At 42.9% G+C, this 19,174-nt stretch overlaps 1 protein-coding gene across 2 annotated transcripts in view; it reads left to right on the top strand.

Annotated features, from left to right (window-relative positions):
- The window catches only part of DNAJC18 (DnaJ heat shock protein family (Hsp40) member C18), a gene marked incomplete at its 3' end in the record, with an annotated part of 495,263 nt that extends 476,094 nt beyond the window's left edge, over window positions 1-19,169 (top strand). For both annotated transcript variants that reach the window (XM_044068998.1, XM_044068999.1), the window contains 1 exon segment: window positions 18,523-19,169. In XM_044068998.1, the coding sequence (XP_043924933.1) occupies window positions 18,523-18,653 (131 nt within the window).
- Window positions 19,170-19,174: the final 5 nt, after the last annotated feature.

Here is a 19,174-nt window from a genome sequence, read left to right as displayed (position 1 = left end):
CCTTGTACCAAGAAAGGAAAATCAATGGAGGCCTATTCTCGACCTGTCTGCATTGAACACTTATCTCATTGTGCCAAAATTCAAAATGCTGACCCTACAGCAACTTCTTCCCATGTTGGGCAAGGAGTCTTGGCTGGTGACTCTAGATCTCAAGGAGGCATACCTGCACGTCCCTATTCGACCAAGTTGCAGAAGACACCTCAGATTTCTTGCAGGATCAGAGCATTATCAGTTCTCAGCATTGCCCTTTGGCTTATCTACTGCGCCCAGAGTATTCACGAAATGCCTGGCATCAGTGATTGCACATCGCAGACTACAGGAAATTCAAATTTACCCATACCTGGACGACTGCCTACTACAAGCGGACAACAAGAAAAATTTGATAAAGGACTTGGCCTATGCCATACACCTGCTACAGACCTTGGGATACACAGTCAACATCCAAAAGTCAAGACTAGTACCATCCCAAAGGATAACCTTTTTGGGTGCAGATCTGGACACAACCACCCAAATGGCCTTTCTCACAGAAGAAAAACAAAAACAACTTCCAGATTACTTCATGATTCTGACAAGACAAACTCCGCTTACTGCAAGGAAAATCCTGCAGGCCCTGGGTTACATGGCATCCTGCATAATTCTAATACTGCATGCCAGGCTGCATATGAGGAAATTACAATGGTACCACAGGAGTGTATGGTCTCAACACAGTCACAGTTTAGAAACCATAATACCAATCATTCCATGCCTTCAAAAGGAATTCCTGTGGTGGGCTCAGGCCTGCCAGTCCAACAGAAGGTTGCCTTTCAACAAACCAAAACCAAGGCAGACAATCACTATGGACGCCTCAGACCGAGGATGGGGAGCACACATGGAGGGCAAATGTGTCCAAGGCCTATGGCCTGAAGGACAGCTAAGCATGCACATAAACCAAAAGGAAATGCTGGCAGTAAGGCATGCAATCGAGGCTTTCAAACCCTTCCTCCAACAAGGACACCTGCTAATAAGGACAGACAACACCACGGTCATGTGGTACATAAACAAGCAGGGAGGAACACATTCTTACCCTCTATGCCAAATGGCTATGAATCTGTGGGAACTATGCCTGAATCTCAATATCCAGCTACAGTCCCAATTCGTGCCACGGAAAGAAAATGCACTGGTGGACAGCTTAAGCAGAACTACCATGGATGCACACGAATGGATGCTGCACCCAGACATCTTCCAACTCATAGCAAAGACATGGGGAATGCCGGAGATAGATTTGTTCGCCTCCCCACTCAACCATCAACTGAAGACATTCTGCTCAAGGACATACCACCCACAAGCTTGGAGGGTGGACTCTCTCTTTCAGCTGGAAAGCCCTAACAGTATATGCCTTCTCCCATTGATGTACAAGATTCTACTGAAGATCAGGGAGGAACAGCCAAAAGTGATACTAATAGCTCCAGACTGGCCAAGACAACACTGGTATCCATTATTGAGAAGCATGTCTCAGGCAAAATCATGGCGTCTCCCTCTATGGCCTCTTCTTCTGACGCAGAACAATTTCAAGACCCTGCATCCCAACTTGAAAACATTGCAGCTAACTGCCTGGAAAATTCCTTAAATCCCAATCAAACTGTTTTATCTCAGAGGGTGAAGGACATTATCCTGGAGGCTCGCAGGCCTTCCACAAGGAAGACATACTGAGCTAAATGGAAGAGATTTCTCATTTGGAGCACATCAAAAGGCTCAGATGTCACAGTGGCAAACATAACAAATATCCTAGAATACTTAGCAGAATTGTTCCACAATGGCCTGTCGTATTCTTCCATTAAGATTCATGCTTCAGCAATTTCAGCAGAATACAATGTGGATCCACCTATCTTCTCACACCCTCTCCTCAGACAATTTCTGAGAGGGATCAGAAATATTAAACCTCCAAGAAGACCCCCTCTACCTGCCTGGGATCTCAACTTTGTGCTGGAGAAACTGACACTACCCCCTTTTGAACCAGCAGCATCAGCGGATCTACAGTTTCTATCTTGGAAAACCGCATTCCTTCTGGCAATCACTTCAGCAAGAAGAGTGTCTGAGTTACAAGCATTAATGGCAGTGCAGCCTTTTCTTATTTTCCACCAGGACAGGGTGTCCCTAAGAACCAATCCTACTTTTATGCCAAAGGTGGTATCTAGGGTATCCTTGAACCAAGCTATTCACTTGCCTACGTTCTTCCCTAATCCACAGAATAGAGGGGAAAAACTTTTGCACACCCTGGATATACACGGACAACTACGCTACTACTTGGACAGAACAAAAACTAGCAGAAAAACTGACCAAATATTTTGTAGCATATGCAACTGGGGTGCAAGGAAGAGCAATTTCCAAACAGACAATTTCAAAATAGATAGGAAATTGCATTCGATTTTGCTACTCCTTTCATGGAAAGACGGTTCCTGAAAATATCAGGCCTCACTCAACAAGGGCCACGGCCACTACTACAGCCTTCCTACGGGGGGTGGCAACCAAGGACATTTTAGAAGCTGCTACTTGAGCTCCGTGCATACATTTGCCAAGCATTACAATCTACCTTTATACTCTAGATCCAGAGCAGGGTTTGCAACTGCAGTCCTGCAGGGTATCTTAACTACACCATCCTTTTCTTAGTACCTCCTCCCCCAGATTGGCTATGGTATTCTACCCATATGTTATGACTGCAGATGCATCCTTGAAGGACATAGTACAGTTTTGTACCTACCATAAATGTAGATGTCCGATAGGTATGCATCTGCAGTCAGGATTACCCTCCCTCCTTCCCCTCTGTGGTATTCTCACCCCTCTTTTAGCTAGCTGGGGGAATCTATTATGGTGTATTTGTTTGTTTATACATGTATATAAATTGTAAATGTTTGGAAATTTTCAACATCTATCCAAATTTAGCCTTCCTAGAGGGCACCTGGCATCTGGGGCAAGAAAAACTGAGGAAAATGGCATCGGCTGATGCTTTTATACCCCAGACGCTCTGACATCGGGGAAAGTGCGACATCAGCCGAGGCCAGACCCAGACTTTGGAATCCGGCCGACCAAAGGGCTGCCTGAGGCAGGACAACCCATATGTTATGACTGCAGATGCATACCTATCTGACATCTACATTTATGGTAGGTACAAAACTGTACTTTATGGTAGGTAGATTTATAGTATTTGAGTAGCTTTTAAGTAATAGCTGATATTTATAAGATTTTCAAAGTGTGCTGTGTGTGTAGGTTTTCTTGATTTATTAGAAAATCATCTAATTACCTAATGTTAGAATACAATACATGTAAATTCTTTACAATACTTATTCACTGTAGTCTTAGAAGAAAACTGAATTTTTGTACAGGTGGTGGTTTACACCAATGTGTGACAAAACCCAAGACTTTTAAGTGCACGGCTTGTGGACACAAAATGTCATCTCAAGACCCACAATCTCTGTGTTTGTTTGGGCTATGGCCACCTTGATTAAATAGTGACATTTGTCCCTTTTTCAGACCAAGGGCGATTCAGGGCTATAAAGACAAGTTCATTTTAAAAGATTTGCTCCCCCCCCTCAGTCAGGGTCTTTTCATCCTTCAACATCTAATCCTTCTAGACCAGCTTCAGCTCCCGTGGTCAGAAAGTGGACATGAAGAACGAAAAGGAGAGAGAAAAGTGTAAAGAATGAGAAAGATCTAAGGAGAAGAGAGTAGAAAAAGGCCTTTGGATCTGATAGTCCCTTCAGGTCCAGCACCTCAGACTCCAAAGAAGTCTGATCCACCAGCCACTCAAATCTGACAGGGGACCTTGGGCTAATTTTGGACTTCCAGCCCTCTCAATCAGTTTATATGACAAAAGTTCCACATGTTCATGGTATAGTCCATATCATCTATTTGGAGGAAGGATAATTCGATGTGCTGTGTAGATTTCCAGGATGCCTCCTATCACCTAAAGATACAGGGACTATACAGAAAATTCTTTGTTTCCATCTGAGAATCCATGATTTTCAGTTCAGAGCAGATTCAGTCTCACCACTGCCCCCCGGTGATCGCAAAAGTTATGGCAGTAGTAGCAGTAGCTCATTTCTAACTGCAAGGGAGCCAGGTGTTCCCATATCTAGATGACTGGCTCCTTACCACTACTTCCGGGGATCTATTGGTTCAACACTTGGACCTTTTGCTCTAACTTGTACAGCAATTGTGGATTATAGTCAATCAGAACAAAGGTCATCTGTCACCCAATCAGTATATTTGTTTAAGGGCAGATCCTGCCTCTTAAACCTGGTCGAAACGTCACCAAGGCCATTGACGAGGGGAAGGTGGTCCACACAGCCTTCTTGGACCTCGCAAAAGCCTTCGATACAATACCCCACTCGGACATTATAGATAAGCTCACCAGCTTAAATATAAACCCCTATGTCACTAGATGGGTTGCAAACTTGGCTCAAGGACAGAACCCACATGGTTAGAATTGCTGGATCCGTGTCAGACTACAAACCAGTTACAAGTGGTGTCCCACAAGGCTCAGTCCTGGGTCCTCTCTTGTTCGGTATATATTTCTTGGAGGTACAGGCAACACGGAAGGACTGTGGCTGACCAAGTTCGCAGATGACTGCAAACTGGGCGCCATAGACTCTCCAGCCGACACAAGCATCCTCCAAAAGGGCCTCATAGAAACAGACAACTGGTGCCAGAGCCATGGCCTCAAGCTAAATGCCAAAAAGTGTTAGTTATCCCCTTTGGCAAAAACAAAGTGCCCACAAATTACCACATAGGTGGTAGTCTTATTAGGTACAGAAGAAGTAATTAGGGATCCGGGGACCCAAGTTGATAGCAATCTCTCATTTGACAACCACGTTGCCAAAGTGGTTAGAAAAACATTTTATATAGCCCACCTAATCATGAAGGGATTCACATCTAGATCAGGGGAGGTCATCGTGCCTCTTTACTCATCCTTCATTAGGCCCATAATTGAGTACAATGCCCCTTTTGGGATGTACCTTACCAGACACCTGCAGCAACTGGAAAGACCCCAAAAGTACCTCACCAAGAGGATCAAAGGGCTCAAACAGATGCCATATGCTGCCTGGTTAAAGAAACTCCAGCTCTACTCAGTGACATACAGCCTGCTCAGAGGCGATCTGTGCCTGACGTATAAAGCCATGTCCAACCCGGAATTAATGGACATGCTGCACCTCAGAAAATCCAAATCCCATTGAGCTACGCTCGAGACTTGAACCTCAGCACTGAAATAAATAGGACATGCTGGAGGGACAGATTCATAAACCAGAGGCTCCCTTCACTCTGGAATAAAATTCCAGTCCAGGTTAGGCAGAGTCCCTCATTGACTCTCTTCAAGAGGAATCTTGATGAGTGGATGGGAGATCGTAGGTTTACCCCGGGTATCACTTCTGTGTCACTGTTAGACAGAGGCACAGTATACTAACCTTGAAAAAGGGCATAGCAAAATTAATTTAAAATGGGTGGCGAAAGCCAAACACATTCTGGCTAGGCTTATAAATGTCCTAGGGCAGATAGCCTAGTATGAACCTATGAACATAGTTTATCTGGTGTCACCTCAGAATGGTCCTTCAAATTGCTAAGCTTCCAGACACCAGGGTATTATCCTTATGCCTGTTGGCCTCACAGGTCATTAGCAACCCTTTCCTCAAGCAAAGTTAATCCTTCATCTGCTAGGTCTGATGACCTCTGATTGCCTTAGTTTCCCCTTGCAAGATACCACATGAGAATACTACAGTGGGTCCTTTCACTTCAAAGTCTTCACCTCCTTCATACCAAGATTCACCTCACACAAGTTCATAGAGATCACATCAAATGGTGGATAACTTCTCCATCAGTAACAGAAGGAAGAAGGACACTTCCTTTCTGGGATGGGGGATGGCATTCGAGGGGAAGACTGTTCAAGGTGCTTGGTCACCCCTGGAGGCCAACCTTCAGATCAGTATTTTGGAGATGAGAGCGGTCTTCCTAGGGTTGCAGGCTTTCCTGGACTGCTTCCCAGAGGGTGTGACTTCCATTCAGACAGAGACAATGTGGCAGTGGTCTGTTATATCAAGAAATAAGGGAGAGCATGATCGTATCCAGTTTGCCAGGAGGCCATGAGGGTGTGGCAGTGGGCAATGTCTTCCCATCATTTTCTGACAGCAACACACATCCTGGGGAAATCAAATCTACTAGAGGATAAGTTAAGCAGGTCAGTTCTGTGGATGAGTAGTCCGTCTAAGTGGTGGCACAAATCTTCAGTTGCTGGCGGCAAACCTTGTTGCATTCTAACAAGTGCAGCAGTTACTTTGCCTTGATAGGGACAGTCACCAAGGGATGCTCTAGTTCACAATTGCCCCCCAGGTCTCCTTTACAACAAAATTCATTCAGAAAGCCAGAAGGTTCAAGACCAGAGTGGTCCTCATTACTACATTTTGGCTCTGGCAGGTTTGGTTCACCTTTCTTTGGCCTCATTTGATTCACCCTCCATGGGTTTTGATTTGAATCCAGGTCTTCTGAGTCACCTCTCTGGATCTCTTCTACCCAGTCTAAAAGCCCCAGAGTTGACCACATGGTTTCTCCAATTCTAACCATAGCCAGAGATGCCAGGCTATTGTCTTCAGTTAGCCACATTAGTTCTACTTCTCAGAAACAGTCCAAAAAGATACATCAAAGCAAGTGGAATAAATTCTCTATTTGGGCCTTGTTGAAAGGGCTAGATCATTTCTCTGCACACCTTCCATCGATCTCTGACTTTTTGTCAGAGCTTTATCAGAAAGGGTTCAGTTTCTCCACTGTTGAAGTACACGTGGCTGCCCTATCAAATTTTCACACAGGGCAATAATGATGCATCCATAGCCTCTTAGTCTCCAAAGCCTTTCACAAGGGCACTTTCTTACTCAGGCCTCCAATCAGAGACTCCTTTCCTCTATGAGATATCACTAATGCTTCGAACCTTGATCCAAACGCCCTTTGAACCAGCAGCTTTAGTAAAGTTGAAGTTTCTTTCATGGAAAACCATGAATTTCTGAATTACAAACAGTAATCCTTACAAACCACCATACCTCGCTTTTCATAAAGACAGAGTGGCCTTGAAAGCAAATTCTTCTTTTCTGCCAAAGGTGACGTCTAAAACAAACCTAAGTCAGTCAATTAACTTACCAGTCTTTTTCCCAGATTCAGTATATGCTACACCTGCTGGATGTTCATGTGCAGCTCAGGTTCTATTTGCATTAGACCAATGATATCAAAGTCAGATTAGCTATTTATATCCTTTTCTAAATCAACATTGAGTAAAAGCATATAAAGCATACTTTCTAAATTGCTGTCAAAATGCATTCCTTTGTTTATTCTAAACTGGGCTTACCTTTACAGACAAAACCAAAATCTCATTCTTCAAGAGCAGTGGCTACTTCTGCAACCTTCATGAAGAGAGTTTCCACTGATATTTGTGCAGCAACAACAACATGGTCCACTGTCTATACCTTTTTATCTCTACAAATTGGACATACAGTCTAGATCACATTCTTTTTTTTCCACTATTCTTGGGGATGTCCTTCCTTGATGCCATCTGGGTATTCTTCAGTTTGGGAATCTGCTCGAAAGGTTGAATCCGATGATGAAACTAGACAACCTTGGGCACAAAGGTTATGTACTTACCATAACGATAGATCTATGTTGTCTCATTTTCATCCGGTTTAACATTCCTTCCTCCTTCCAGTATCATCACTGACCGCTTCTGGTGACCAGACAAACCTCTTCTAAGACCCTGTCTGTGAATTTTCCTTGTTGGTCCCTTGCTATAGTTTAGGGAACATTAACAACTAGTTTTTTTAGTAATAGGATGGTCATAATATTTAGGGATATACCAGCAAACTTGAAATTAGGGAGTTATGGGTAGGGGAGGAATCGGAGCCTCAGAGATCCACAGCTTCAGGAAGTCTCATTTTTGTCTGGTTCAACCTTTAGGTTGTCAGATCTGGTCAGTGATAACACAGATCTTTTGCTACGGTAAGTACATAACTTTTGTTTCTTTGTCCATTACTAAGCTGAGAGTATAGTTGAGAAACACAGAAGGCAGCCAATGAAAATGCACAAAAATTTAGCACCAAATCCCTTAAAGACGCATTTGTTCAAGAATACTTTGAGAAACATGTCCAAGCAAGTCTGTCTAGTATCCAAAGCGGACCATGAATGAGAGCGAGACAGAATGAGATGGCTCAAGACAATAATTCATTCAGCACTTTCTGAATCTAGTAACTGTCAGTAAGACTGGCTTGGTGAAGATGATACTATGATTGAAAACAACTTGCAATGGGAAACTGTTCACTATGTATGGCATGATAGCATCTTATGCCAGCCATTCAAGGGCAGAATCTCATAATGTAAATCACAAACAAGTGGTGGCAAGTCCAGGTAACAGACTGTGTGTAGCATAGTCAAGCTTCTATGTAGTCCTTCATTGGTAAGTTATTTTTAGATCTTGTGGTCCTTTTTCTTTTTAATTTCATAAAAGCCTGACATTTCTAAACAAAAGTGAAGAAATTCTAGATAGATGGAGGAAAAAAAATTATCTGCTTTTACTGTATTTGTGTTTCTTCCTACTTTATTTTGCTTTTGCGTCATCTTAAAAGTACTCAATTGTATTTATTACTGCTTGGTGTAACTCATTCTAAGCCTTTTAGTTTAAGCACTTGGGCTTCAGACCAGTTGTTTTACATTAAGAAGGTTTGTGGTCTGCACTGTAGTGGCAGAACAGGTAGCTTACATCCTTCTAAGTTGGGAACTGCTGATTGAGGGCTCAGTGTCTGTTATTCTAAAAGTGTATTAATTCTGGTTTAAGCACTTGGGCTTCAGGCCAGTTATTTTACATTAAGAAGGTTCATGGTCTGCACTCTTGTGGGAGGAGAGGCTGGACTCTGCCCTTCTGAGCTGGGAATTTCTGGTTAAAGGCTTATAGTGCCTGCATATTTGAGCTGCATCTTACTGAAATTGGTACACCTTGTTTGCTGTAGCATAGACCAGATCCAGGCCTGCTGAACCTAGCTTTATTTGTATAACTTGAGCACTAATCCAGGCATTCTTTAAAGTATTCAATTGTATTTATTACTGCTTGGTAGTAACTTGATTAAAGTGTAGCTATCATTCTAAGTCTTTTGGATTAAGCACTTGGGCTTCAGACCAGTTGTTTTACATTATGAAGGTTTGTGGCCTGCACTGTTGTGGCAGGAACAGGTAGCTTATATCCTTCTAAGTTGGGAACTGCTGATTGAGGTCTCAGTGTCTGTTATTCTAAAAGTGTATTAGTTCTGGTTTAAGTACTTGGGCTTCAGGCCAGTTATTTTACATTAAAAAGGTTCATGGTCTGCACTCTTGTGGGAGGAGTGGCTGGACTCTGCCCTTCTGAGCTGGGAATTTCTGGTTAAAGGCTTATAGTGCCTGCATATTTGAACTGTTTTTTACTGAAATTGCTACACCTTGTTTGCTGTAGCATAGACTAGATCCAGGCCTGCTGAATCTAGCTTTGTTTGTATGCTTGTTGTTTGTTTGCTTGTTATTTCCCTGAAACGCTAATTCCACCTAAAATGTGGCTTTTCAGTGCTTCTGTGGATCCCTAGTGATATCTGCATTGCTTACTGTACTTATTTCCTTGTTTAACTTGAAAGAAAGTTACTGTTTGTCATTTTTGCATTTAAGTTACATGGCACTTGCTCACTAAGTCAGCACTAAAAAATGAAAAGCACTACACCCTCATAAACTCCCCTTGAGTACCTTGTTCCCCATTGGCCCTTTTATTCAATTATAAAGGAATTCCCAATACTATTCTAGCATGCCAAAAGGTCAGTTGTCAATCTCCTCTCTGGTCCAGCTGGTGAATCTGGGAATCTTTAGGCAATGTTACAACTGTCTCATGTACACAGACAACCCTCTCCTCCTCCCAACAAATTCCAACACATGTGAGAGATGCAACCATTTAGCCAAACTGGAGGCTAAGCTCTCTCAACTCAGTACTGGCGTAACCAGTCAGGAGGAGAGGGAAACCACGCTCACTACAATTCCAGTCTCACATAGACCTACCACGACAGCAAACCAAACACATAAACACACAAAAACATACTCAGAGGCTCTAAATAAAAATCTGCCTAAGCATCAGAGACCTCCAAAGCAGACACCCAAGCAACCACTACCCCAAAACAAAACCCGTGCAACACATAGCTCACAAAGCCAGGGTGCCGAACAGTCACAGCCCTTAAGGCTAAACAACACACCTGATACACTTGTAATAGGTGACTCTATCGTCAGGTACACTGACGTCCCGCTCACCAGGCTGAACAAGGAGAAGGTCACGGTGAGCTGCCTGTCAGGCGCTAGGGTCCGCCACGTAACACAAGCACTCAGGTCAATCCAAGGCAAGTACAAATATGACTCCGTTATTGTCCATGCTGGTGTGAATGACCTGAGACATACCTCCCTGGACTACATGAAAAGAGACATAGAGGAGCTCTCTGAGCATGTAGCCCAGGCTGGTATGACCCTGACCTTGAGTAGCATCTTACCCTCACCAGGAATGATGCCACAATATGAAGACAAGATGATCAATTTCAACAATTGGCTTAAGTATTGGTGTCATTCAAAGGGGATCCAATGCCTGTCAGCCTGGGATGACATGCTTGACAAGCCACGATGCTTCGCTAGGGACAGCTTGCACCTGTCACCCCTGGGCTTTCGGATATTGGCAAAGGCTCTTGCTACCCCCATAGTGCCTTTTTTAGGCAAGGCTCAAAAGACAAACCCACCTCCATAGGTATCACAAGGGATAAGAAACTAAGAGCAATGCTACTCAACGCCAGAAGTCTAAACCTCAAGATGCACGCACTCGAAACTCTCCTTAGCGTGGAATACATCGATATCTGTGCAGTAACAGAAACCTGGTTCAAGGCTTCCGGGAGCAGCCCAGCACTACCAGGTTATACCTCATACCATGCTTTTCAGCCCCAAAACTTGGACCGAACCACAAAAGGAAGGGGAGTATCAATATTCGTCAAAGATACCCACACCTCCAGGTTGGTGGCACAGCACGAAGCATCAGAGACTATCCATGTGCAACTAACAGTGGGTAAAACTGCCTTCCAGTTTATAGCCTGTTACAGACAACCCTCCCAAACCCAGGCACCCCACTCGGCCTTCCTGAGAACACTGGAAAATATGAAGGTCTCTCCAAACACCATTATATTGGGCGACTTCAACTACCCAAACATAGACTGGGAGCATTACTCTAGCTCCAACACCCTAACCCAAAGGTTCCTAGAATTTATAAACTCAAATGCTATGGAACAACTTGTTACCACTCCCACAAGAGGGGAAAACATACTGGACCTGATCATCACCAACATGGGGACTCTATGCTCCAGACCAGAAATGTATCCCTCACCGGTAAGATCAGACCATAAACTAATCTCACTGGATATTCACATCCCGACCTCACCCCCTGCCCAGAAAACCACAGTGAAAAACTTTTCTAAAGCATGTTTCACACTCCTCAAAACCGAGGTGGAATACTTCAAAGCCCCCGGGCCTGTGGAAAATACGGCCCAGACTGCAGAATCCTTTATAAACGCATTCTATGAACACCTTCAGGAATGCATGGATCATGCAATCCCAAATAAAACCAAGACCCAACCCTCCAAAGGTAGACGTCCTGTCTGGTGGACCCCAGCCATCAACAAACTGTACAATAGGAGGAGGAAGCTACTACATGATAGAGCAAAATCCAAAAAGGGAAGGCATCTCTGATCAGTATTAGCAAAAAACTACGGACACTCATAAAATCGTCTAAGGCCAGCTTCAAGAGAACAATTGCACAGGACACTAAGGATAATCACAAGGCTTTCTTTAGTTATGTTAGGAACCTGGGTGGGAATTCCCAGATATGCTCAGAATTAGTCCAAAATGACAAAAAATACACAGAACCCATAGACATTGCCAACATCCTAGCTGACAGGTTCAGCGCAAACTTCTCCCCCTCTCCCCACCAAAAGGGCAAATATCTATCCTAGCAGAGTGCTGCCCCCCCTGACATCTCAGATGCTCAGGTAAGAGCTGCCCTCTCCAAAGCAAAAAACACAGCATCAATGGGACCAGACGGTGTCCCAGGCTGCGTCCTACATGAACTCCAAGAAGAGCTAACCCCAAACATAAAGCTACTGTTCAATCTCAGCCTTACTACAGGATATGTACCCAAGGAGTGGGGTACAGCAACAGTGGTCCCTCTCCACAAAGGTGGTGCCTCAACGGATCCTGGAAACTATCGCCCCATAAGCCTGGCTAGCTTGATCTGCAAAGCTATGGAAAGGATCATCATGGACCTCATAAATAAAGATATTGGGGACCTACAGACACTGGATCCTACCCAGTTCGGCTTTGTTAAGGGCAGATTCTGCCTCTTAAACCTGGTCGATTTCTTTGAAACCATCACCAAGGCCATTGACGAGGGGAAGGTGGTCCACACAGCCTACCTGGACCTCGCAAAAGCCTTCGATACATAACCCCACTCGGGCATTATAGATAAGCTCACCAGCTTAAATATAAACCCCTATGTCACTAGATGGGTTGCAAACTGGCTCAAGGACAGAACCCACATGGTTAGAATTGCTGAGCCATGTCAGACTCCAAACCAGTTACAAGTGGCGTCCCACAAGGCTCAGTCCTGGGACCTCTCTTGTTCGGTATATATTTCTCGGAGGTACAGGCCAACATGGATGGACTGTGGCTGACCAAGTTTGCAGATGACTGCAAACTGGGCGCCATAATCGACTCTCCAGTTGACACAAGCATCCACCAAAAGGGCCTCATAGAAATAGACAACTGGTGCCAGAGCCATGGCCTCAAGCTAAACGCCAAAAAGTGTATAGTCATCCCCTCTGGCAAAAACAAAGCGCCCACAAATTACCACATAGGTGGTAATCCATTAAGTGCTGAAGAAGTAATTAGGCACCTGGGGACCCAAGTTGATAGCAATCTCTCATTTGACAACCACGTGGCCAAAGTGGTTAGAAAAACATTTTATATAGCCCTCCTAATCATGAAGGGATTCACATCTAGATCAGGGGAGGTCATCGTGCCTCTTTACTCATCCCTCGTCAGGCCCATAATTGAGTACAATGCCCCTTTTGGGATGTACCTTACCAGACACCTGCAGCAACTGGAAAGACCCCAAAAGTACCTCACCAAGAGGATCAAAGGGCTCAAACAGATGCCATATGCTGCCCGGTTAAAGAATCTCCAGCTCTACTCAGTGGCATACCGCCTGCTCATAGGCGATCTGTGCCTGATGTATAAAGCCATGTCCAACCCGGAATTAATGGACATGCTGCACCTCAGAAAATCCAAATCCCATTGAGCTACGCGCTCGAGAGACTTGAACCTTAGCACTGAAATAAATAGGACATGCTGGAGGGACAGATTCATAACCCAGAGGTTCCCTTCACTCTGGAATAAAATCCCAGTCCAGATTAGGCAGAGTCCCTCATTGACTCTCTTCAAGAGGAATCTTGATGCGTGGATGGGAGATTGTAGGTTTACCCCGGGTATCACTTCTGTGTCACTGTTAGACAGAGGCACAGTATACTAACCTCGAAAAAGGGCATAGCAAAATTAATTTAAAATGGGTGGCGAAAGCCAAACACACTCTGGCTAGGCTTATAAATGCCCTAGGGCAGATAGCCTAGTATGAACCTATGAAATGCTTTGAGGAAGTTCTGTGACAGACGCCACTACTGCATGTTTTTTGAGGAACATATTTAAGGAAATCCCTTGCTGATTCTCTGTTGATTAGGAAATGGTCTCTCCAGGATCAGGCGAGATGTCAGTTGATTCTTTTAGAGAAGGTAAGGAGCTGGTATTCAGTCTCATTTTCTGAATTTAGAATGCTGACCCAGTGCCTGGAAATTAGGAGGGCCACCATTGTTATTGACTCTAGAAAGGAGCCAAGTCAGTATGTGGAGGTTTCTCAGGGGACAGCTTACTCCACGCTGCAGTGCGAATCTCATATGCAGTCTTCTAAATTGGCATCTTTAATATTTAATGAAACATCCAGATATAAGAAATTAATTTGGGGGGGGGGTGGAATCGGTGGCCGCAGAGGTGCAGCAGTTAGCATTGTCGCCTCACAGCATGAAGTTCTCCGCTTCGATTATCAACTGGATTGCCTTCTGTGCGGAGTCTGCATGTCCTCACGTGGGTTTCCTCTGACTTCCTTCCACATTCCAAATACATCCAATAGGTGGATTGGAGAGTCTAAATTGGCCGTAGGTGCAAGTGTGTGTGCGAGTGAGTGGTATGGATGAAGTACCACGGCAGGGATAGCTATCCGGTGGTGTAAACTTTGGCTCTAGATGATTGTCACTGTTGGAAGTGACACCCAGACCCATGTGCAAAAAATGGGAGAAGGGGTTAGAGGATTGATAAATGGAATAAGTACCATGCAAAGCACTTTGTTTCAGTCGGTCATGGGAAGATATCAGTAAAACGTAGCTGCTGTACCAAATTCTTAAAGTCGTGAGACTTCCAATACTCTGTACTGTGGCTTAAAGATAGACCCATTAACATCTGAAGTGGGCTCAGGCAAGCATATTCCATCTCCCTAACTTTATCTGTCTTCATAGCTGTCATCTTAGTCCTCAGCAAGTGGCACCTTTCTAGTCTAATTGAGTTGGGGTACGGAATGTGGATAGATTTCTCAGTCACGGATATTTTATTTTAAAGACCCAAGTTTCTAAGGCATCTGTCATTGACTTCTAGTATAATTGTCACTGTATCATCTTCTGCAACCAAGAATGACTGACTTCTAATTTGCAGTACACTTGCATTGTAGGCTAGACTTTTATCATCAGATTAACTTGTCACTTTTTCAAGACCCTTGCAAGCAACTTTTATAATTTGCTACTGAAGGGCAGACCATGGAAGTAGTACACCACTTCTCCTAGTCTTTAACAGCTAGCATAGAGTTTCAGTCTGCTCTCTGCTTTGGAAAACTGCTTCAGCACATCCTCATTGACTGTGACCTTTAACGTACACATCTGGTTACATGGCAGAGAGGGATGGAGACCTGACTGTCACCCAGGAAGTCTGGAATTGATTAGTGGACCCAGCCCTTACTGACTCAGGTGGGGAGGTGTGAATGTGACTTTTTCCCAGCATGCCTAGTCTGTGAGGAGGCTTCATGACTAGAACTGCAGTCCATAGCAGAGATTGGGGGCCACAGACCCTTCTGTGAGTAATGAGAGAAGAGCACCAGGAGATGATCCACTGATGTCAGTGCTTGTTGAGTGTGCAAGTGAAACTTTGTGAATGGCAAACAAAAGTCAAACAGTCCAAGAATGATTTAGTTCCATTTAAGTGTGAAAGTGAACTGGTCTACTAACCCTTTTTGGTCACAACTCAAGCCTATAGGAGTAGTTAAAACCTTTTCACAGAAATGCAAATTATCTTGAAGTAGAAAATTAACAGAAGAAAGCAAGCATTATGTTCAAGACTGCAAAGTGCATTTTGAGAAATAGATACAACAGTTGTTTACAGTGAAGTGCTTACTTTATAGTCAAGTGACAGTTAAGCCTGTGTTATATATTGTCCATAATCTTGTAAGCAAGTTCTGTTAGCCTCCCTCTTTAAATGTTCTTTTACAAAGTTTGAAATGCTTTGGTTCTTGGACGTTTGTAACTTCTATTGGCAGGTGATAAGTTGTGTGACATTATCTTGAAAAGGCTCTTTCACTGTTGGCAGTTTTCAATGGTGATCTGGCTGAAATTATGTTAACTTCCTGGATGTTTCTTAGATGATAGGTTTGCTGTCTAGTGGAGAGCAGTAACCCTGTTTTTACGACTTCAAAGTACTTAGTAACAGCAAGGCCTTAGAAGGTACTGGAAGCCAACTGAGTCCCTTTAAAACATCACAGTGGTGTTTTTGAGGGTGAGCAAGTAAGTCAAATCTGCATGTTATTTTCAGCAGTTTGAATTTGTGTGTGCTATATGCAGAGCTGGAAACACTGTAGAGGGGAGTTCATATTCTTGCCTGGGAAAACGGACATTTTTGGCTGTAGAGATCTTAGCAGCAGAGTAAGCGATGTGATGTTTGCAAAGTAATTTGGGTTGTGAAAGTACCCGGATGTGATCTTATCTGTATACGTTTCAAAGCATAAGAAGGAATCTAGCGGTAGCCGTAAGTATTCTTGTTCAGTGGCATTAGGATTAATGTTAGCTTTGTCTTTGGGCAGCATCCCTTGTAAAGTGGTTATATGTGGTGTAGAAGTTTTTCTTGGGAGTTTATTTGTAGTAGGCGAGTTGCATAGTTCTGAGGAGATTTTGCAGGTTTGTTTGCAGTCAGCTGCAAGTATTGTGTGAATCGAGGAGAATGTTATCTGCAGAATTTATTTTGACTAGCCTTGGTTAATAAACCGTATATCCTTTTGATCTAGCTGTTGCTAAAATTTTGTTTTAACATTAAAAATATTTTTGAGTTTTGGTTTGGGTGGTGGTATTGGTAATATTGTTGGTAACAGTGGGAGATGGCCCTTTGACATCTGATTTAGGCCTGAGGTGGGGCAGATACTTTTCAAATTATTCATCAAAAGTAGCAACTGTCATTCAGGTTTTGCTACTGTGGTGCCACAAAGCAGGATGAATCAGTACGCAGAGATTATCTACACTGAGGAATGAATTTTAATTGTGACCATTTCTTTTAAGCTGTAGGATTATGGTATTGCTAAACAAAAATATTTGACAGATTTTAATGGTATTTGCTTATGTATTTCTAATGCCCTTCATAATATTTTCTAGCAAAATAGCTTTGACCCACGACTACTGTCAAAGCAAAATGAATCTCCAAGACTGATACCCTGGCATGTTTGTATTGCATTATCATCTGATGCCTTTTACAGCATATTGCAGGTGTAGGACATCCATGGTTGTACTTTACAGACAGAAAACACTGATTCATACATAGTCCTGGGCTATTGAGTTTTATGACCATTCACTCCTTGACAGTACTCTCAGGCTGCACCCGTTCCCCCCCTCTCTTTACGAGGGCCTTGCCCATCAATCCTGGAGACAATTTGTGGATACCTATCCAATTGTCAAGGTTCTACTTAACATGCAAGGAAAGTTTATTGCAGACGTTTGGGTGGCACTGGGGATACCTGATAAATTATTCTGCCTTGTTTTCTCCATTAGTGTCAGTGTGTGCAACTTTCTAAACTGTATTTAGACATCCACTGAGGGTCTGTAGTGAGAACATTTTTAAGTGCATGAGCCAAAGATGAAGTGCCCCACTCTGCTGTTAATTTATTCATGATTTTACACCATCTGAAGTGCAGATATAAGATTTTCTTTGCAGGTCTGTCCCCAGAATAAATTGATGTTGTCCTTGAACAACAAAACAGCATGTTTCTGATTCTGTGTCTGTTACTAGCAGTAGCAGTTAACAGTGCATGGAAAATGTATTGGTAAGTGTTTTAATATGGTAACTAGAAGCATGTGCAGCTGCTACAACACTGAGCAGTGAGGATGATGTCCTGGATGTACATCCTGCACTGTGCTTTTCACCTCATATAATAGCTATACTGGGTATGACATGTTAAGTCATTAATTCTTTGATTAACCATCTAATACAGTTAAAGGTCTCATAGGAGTCAAAGCCCATCTTGGCACTCAGTAGGTACAATATTCAGAAATTAATCCTTGATGGGGATACTGCTCATCACAGGATATGTAAACACCCTCTCACTTGCCTCTGGTCATTTTTGGAGCATTAGCTCGCATACGTCTTTGAGATGCAGTACAAAACTAGCTAGTAAAAAGATACTTGGGCATAGAGAAGATGTTAAACTATACAGAGACGCCATCCCAACTGAAAAATGACATGAAGGACCAAGTGCTGTAAAGCAATAACACTAATCTGTGCATCAGTGTGCTATCCGTGTTCAGTTATGTGTAGTAAAAAGGCACTCTAACTCTGCATTAACAAAAGTACACTGCGGCTGATTAGGCTCCTACTGGACATGAGCAAGTCTCCACTCTGTATGTGTACATCTTTGTGTGTGTACGTGTGCTTGTGCGTACTTGTATAGAGATATATCTACAGGTATAAAATATGAATACTTGCTGCACTGCTCCTGTCATAATTTTACAGTAGGGATTTAATCTGCATTTATGCACTGGCATGGTGTCTGCCAGATGCTAATATTCACTGCAATTGCTTGATGCTGATTGAAATTTAGGATTATAGTTATTCTGTTAAATGTGAAAAATAGTGATACTTTTTAGAAAATATAGATATTTCCCCAGTGTATTGTTGTGTTATATGTCATTGACTTTAGTAATAAACCTGGTTTATAATTCCATCATGGGCAATGCTGAAAAATTCTTGTAATCTTCCTGTCTTGCGGACTATAAATTACTACCGTAAAGCAATACAAAACTTTTTACATGTATTTGATAGCACTTGTATATTTATCGATCCTTTGCTTTCTTTCAGAGGCAGATCTGACAAATTTAGCACGACTCTATAGGGATGAGAGACTAAGACAGAAGGCCGAATCATTGAAGCTCGATAGCTGTGATAAGTTAGCACATCTTATTGGACTGCAGCAAGCAGCTGGACACTGACATTTCTCTGCAAGGATGGATTTAGATGTCCAAACTCGTTTTTTGAGAATCTTAATTTAGACTATTTCAGGACAGTGAATAGAAGCCATTACTTAGCCTGACCAACTTCTTACAGGTTTGTAGGATGATGCTAACAGACAGTACTCGTAAGGTACTTCCCATGTCTGTAAGAAAATCGCTGCCCGTATTTTGTACACAAGATCATGGATGAAATAGAAGTCTGCTCCATGCATGTGTAAATTAATTTTGTACTGTATTATATGTATGACATATTGCTCCCTTCAGCACTGTTATCCAACATGTTTGTACACTTGTTAATATTTTTTCTGTCTTTGTTAATGTAAAGACTGGCTTAATGCTTTCCCCACTGATTAATGTGTTTTCTTCTGGCAGTTTTAAGGACAAGCCAAATGGCCTTTTTTATTTATATAATATATATTTATTTAACTAGAGTAAGTTAAGATAGAACTTTTATCTGTATGCATTTCACTTTAGATCAATACATTTTAAAGTTTTGTTTA

Source organism: Protopterus annectens, chromosome 4.part0, assembly GCF_019279795.1.
Source record: "Protopterus annectens isolate FY-2018-M chromosome 4.part0, PAN1.0, whole genome shotgun sequence".
Taxonomy (NCBI): Eukaryota; Metazoa; Chordata; order Ceratodontiformes; family Protopteridae; genus Protopterus; species Protopterus annectens.
This window is presented reverse-complemented; position numbering and strand designations above follow the sequence as displayed.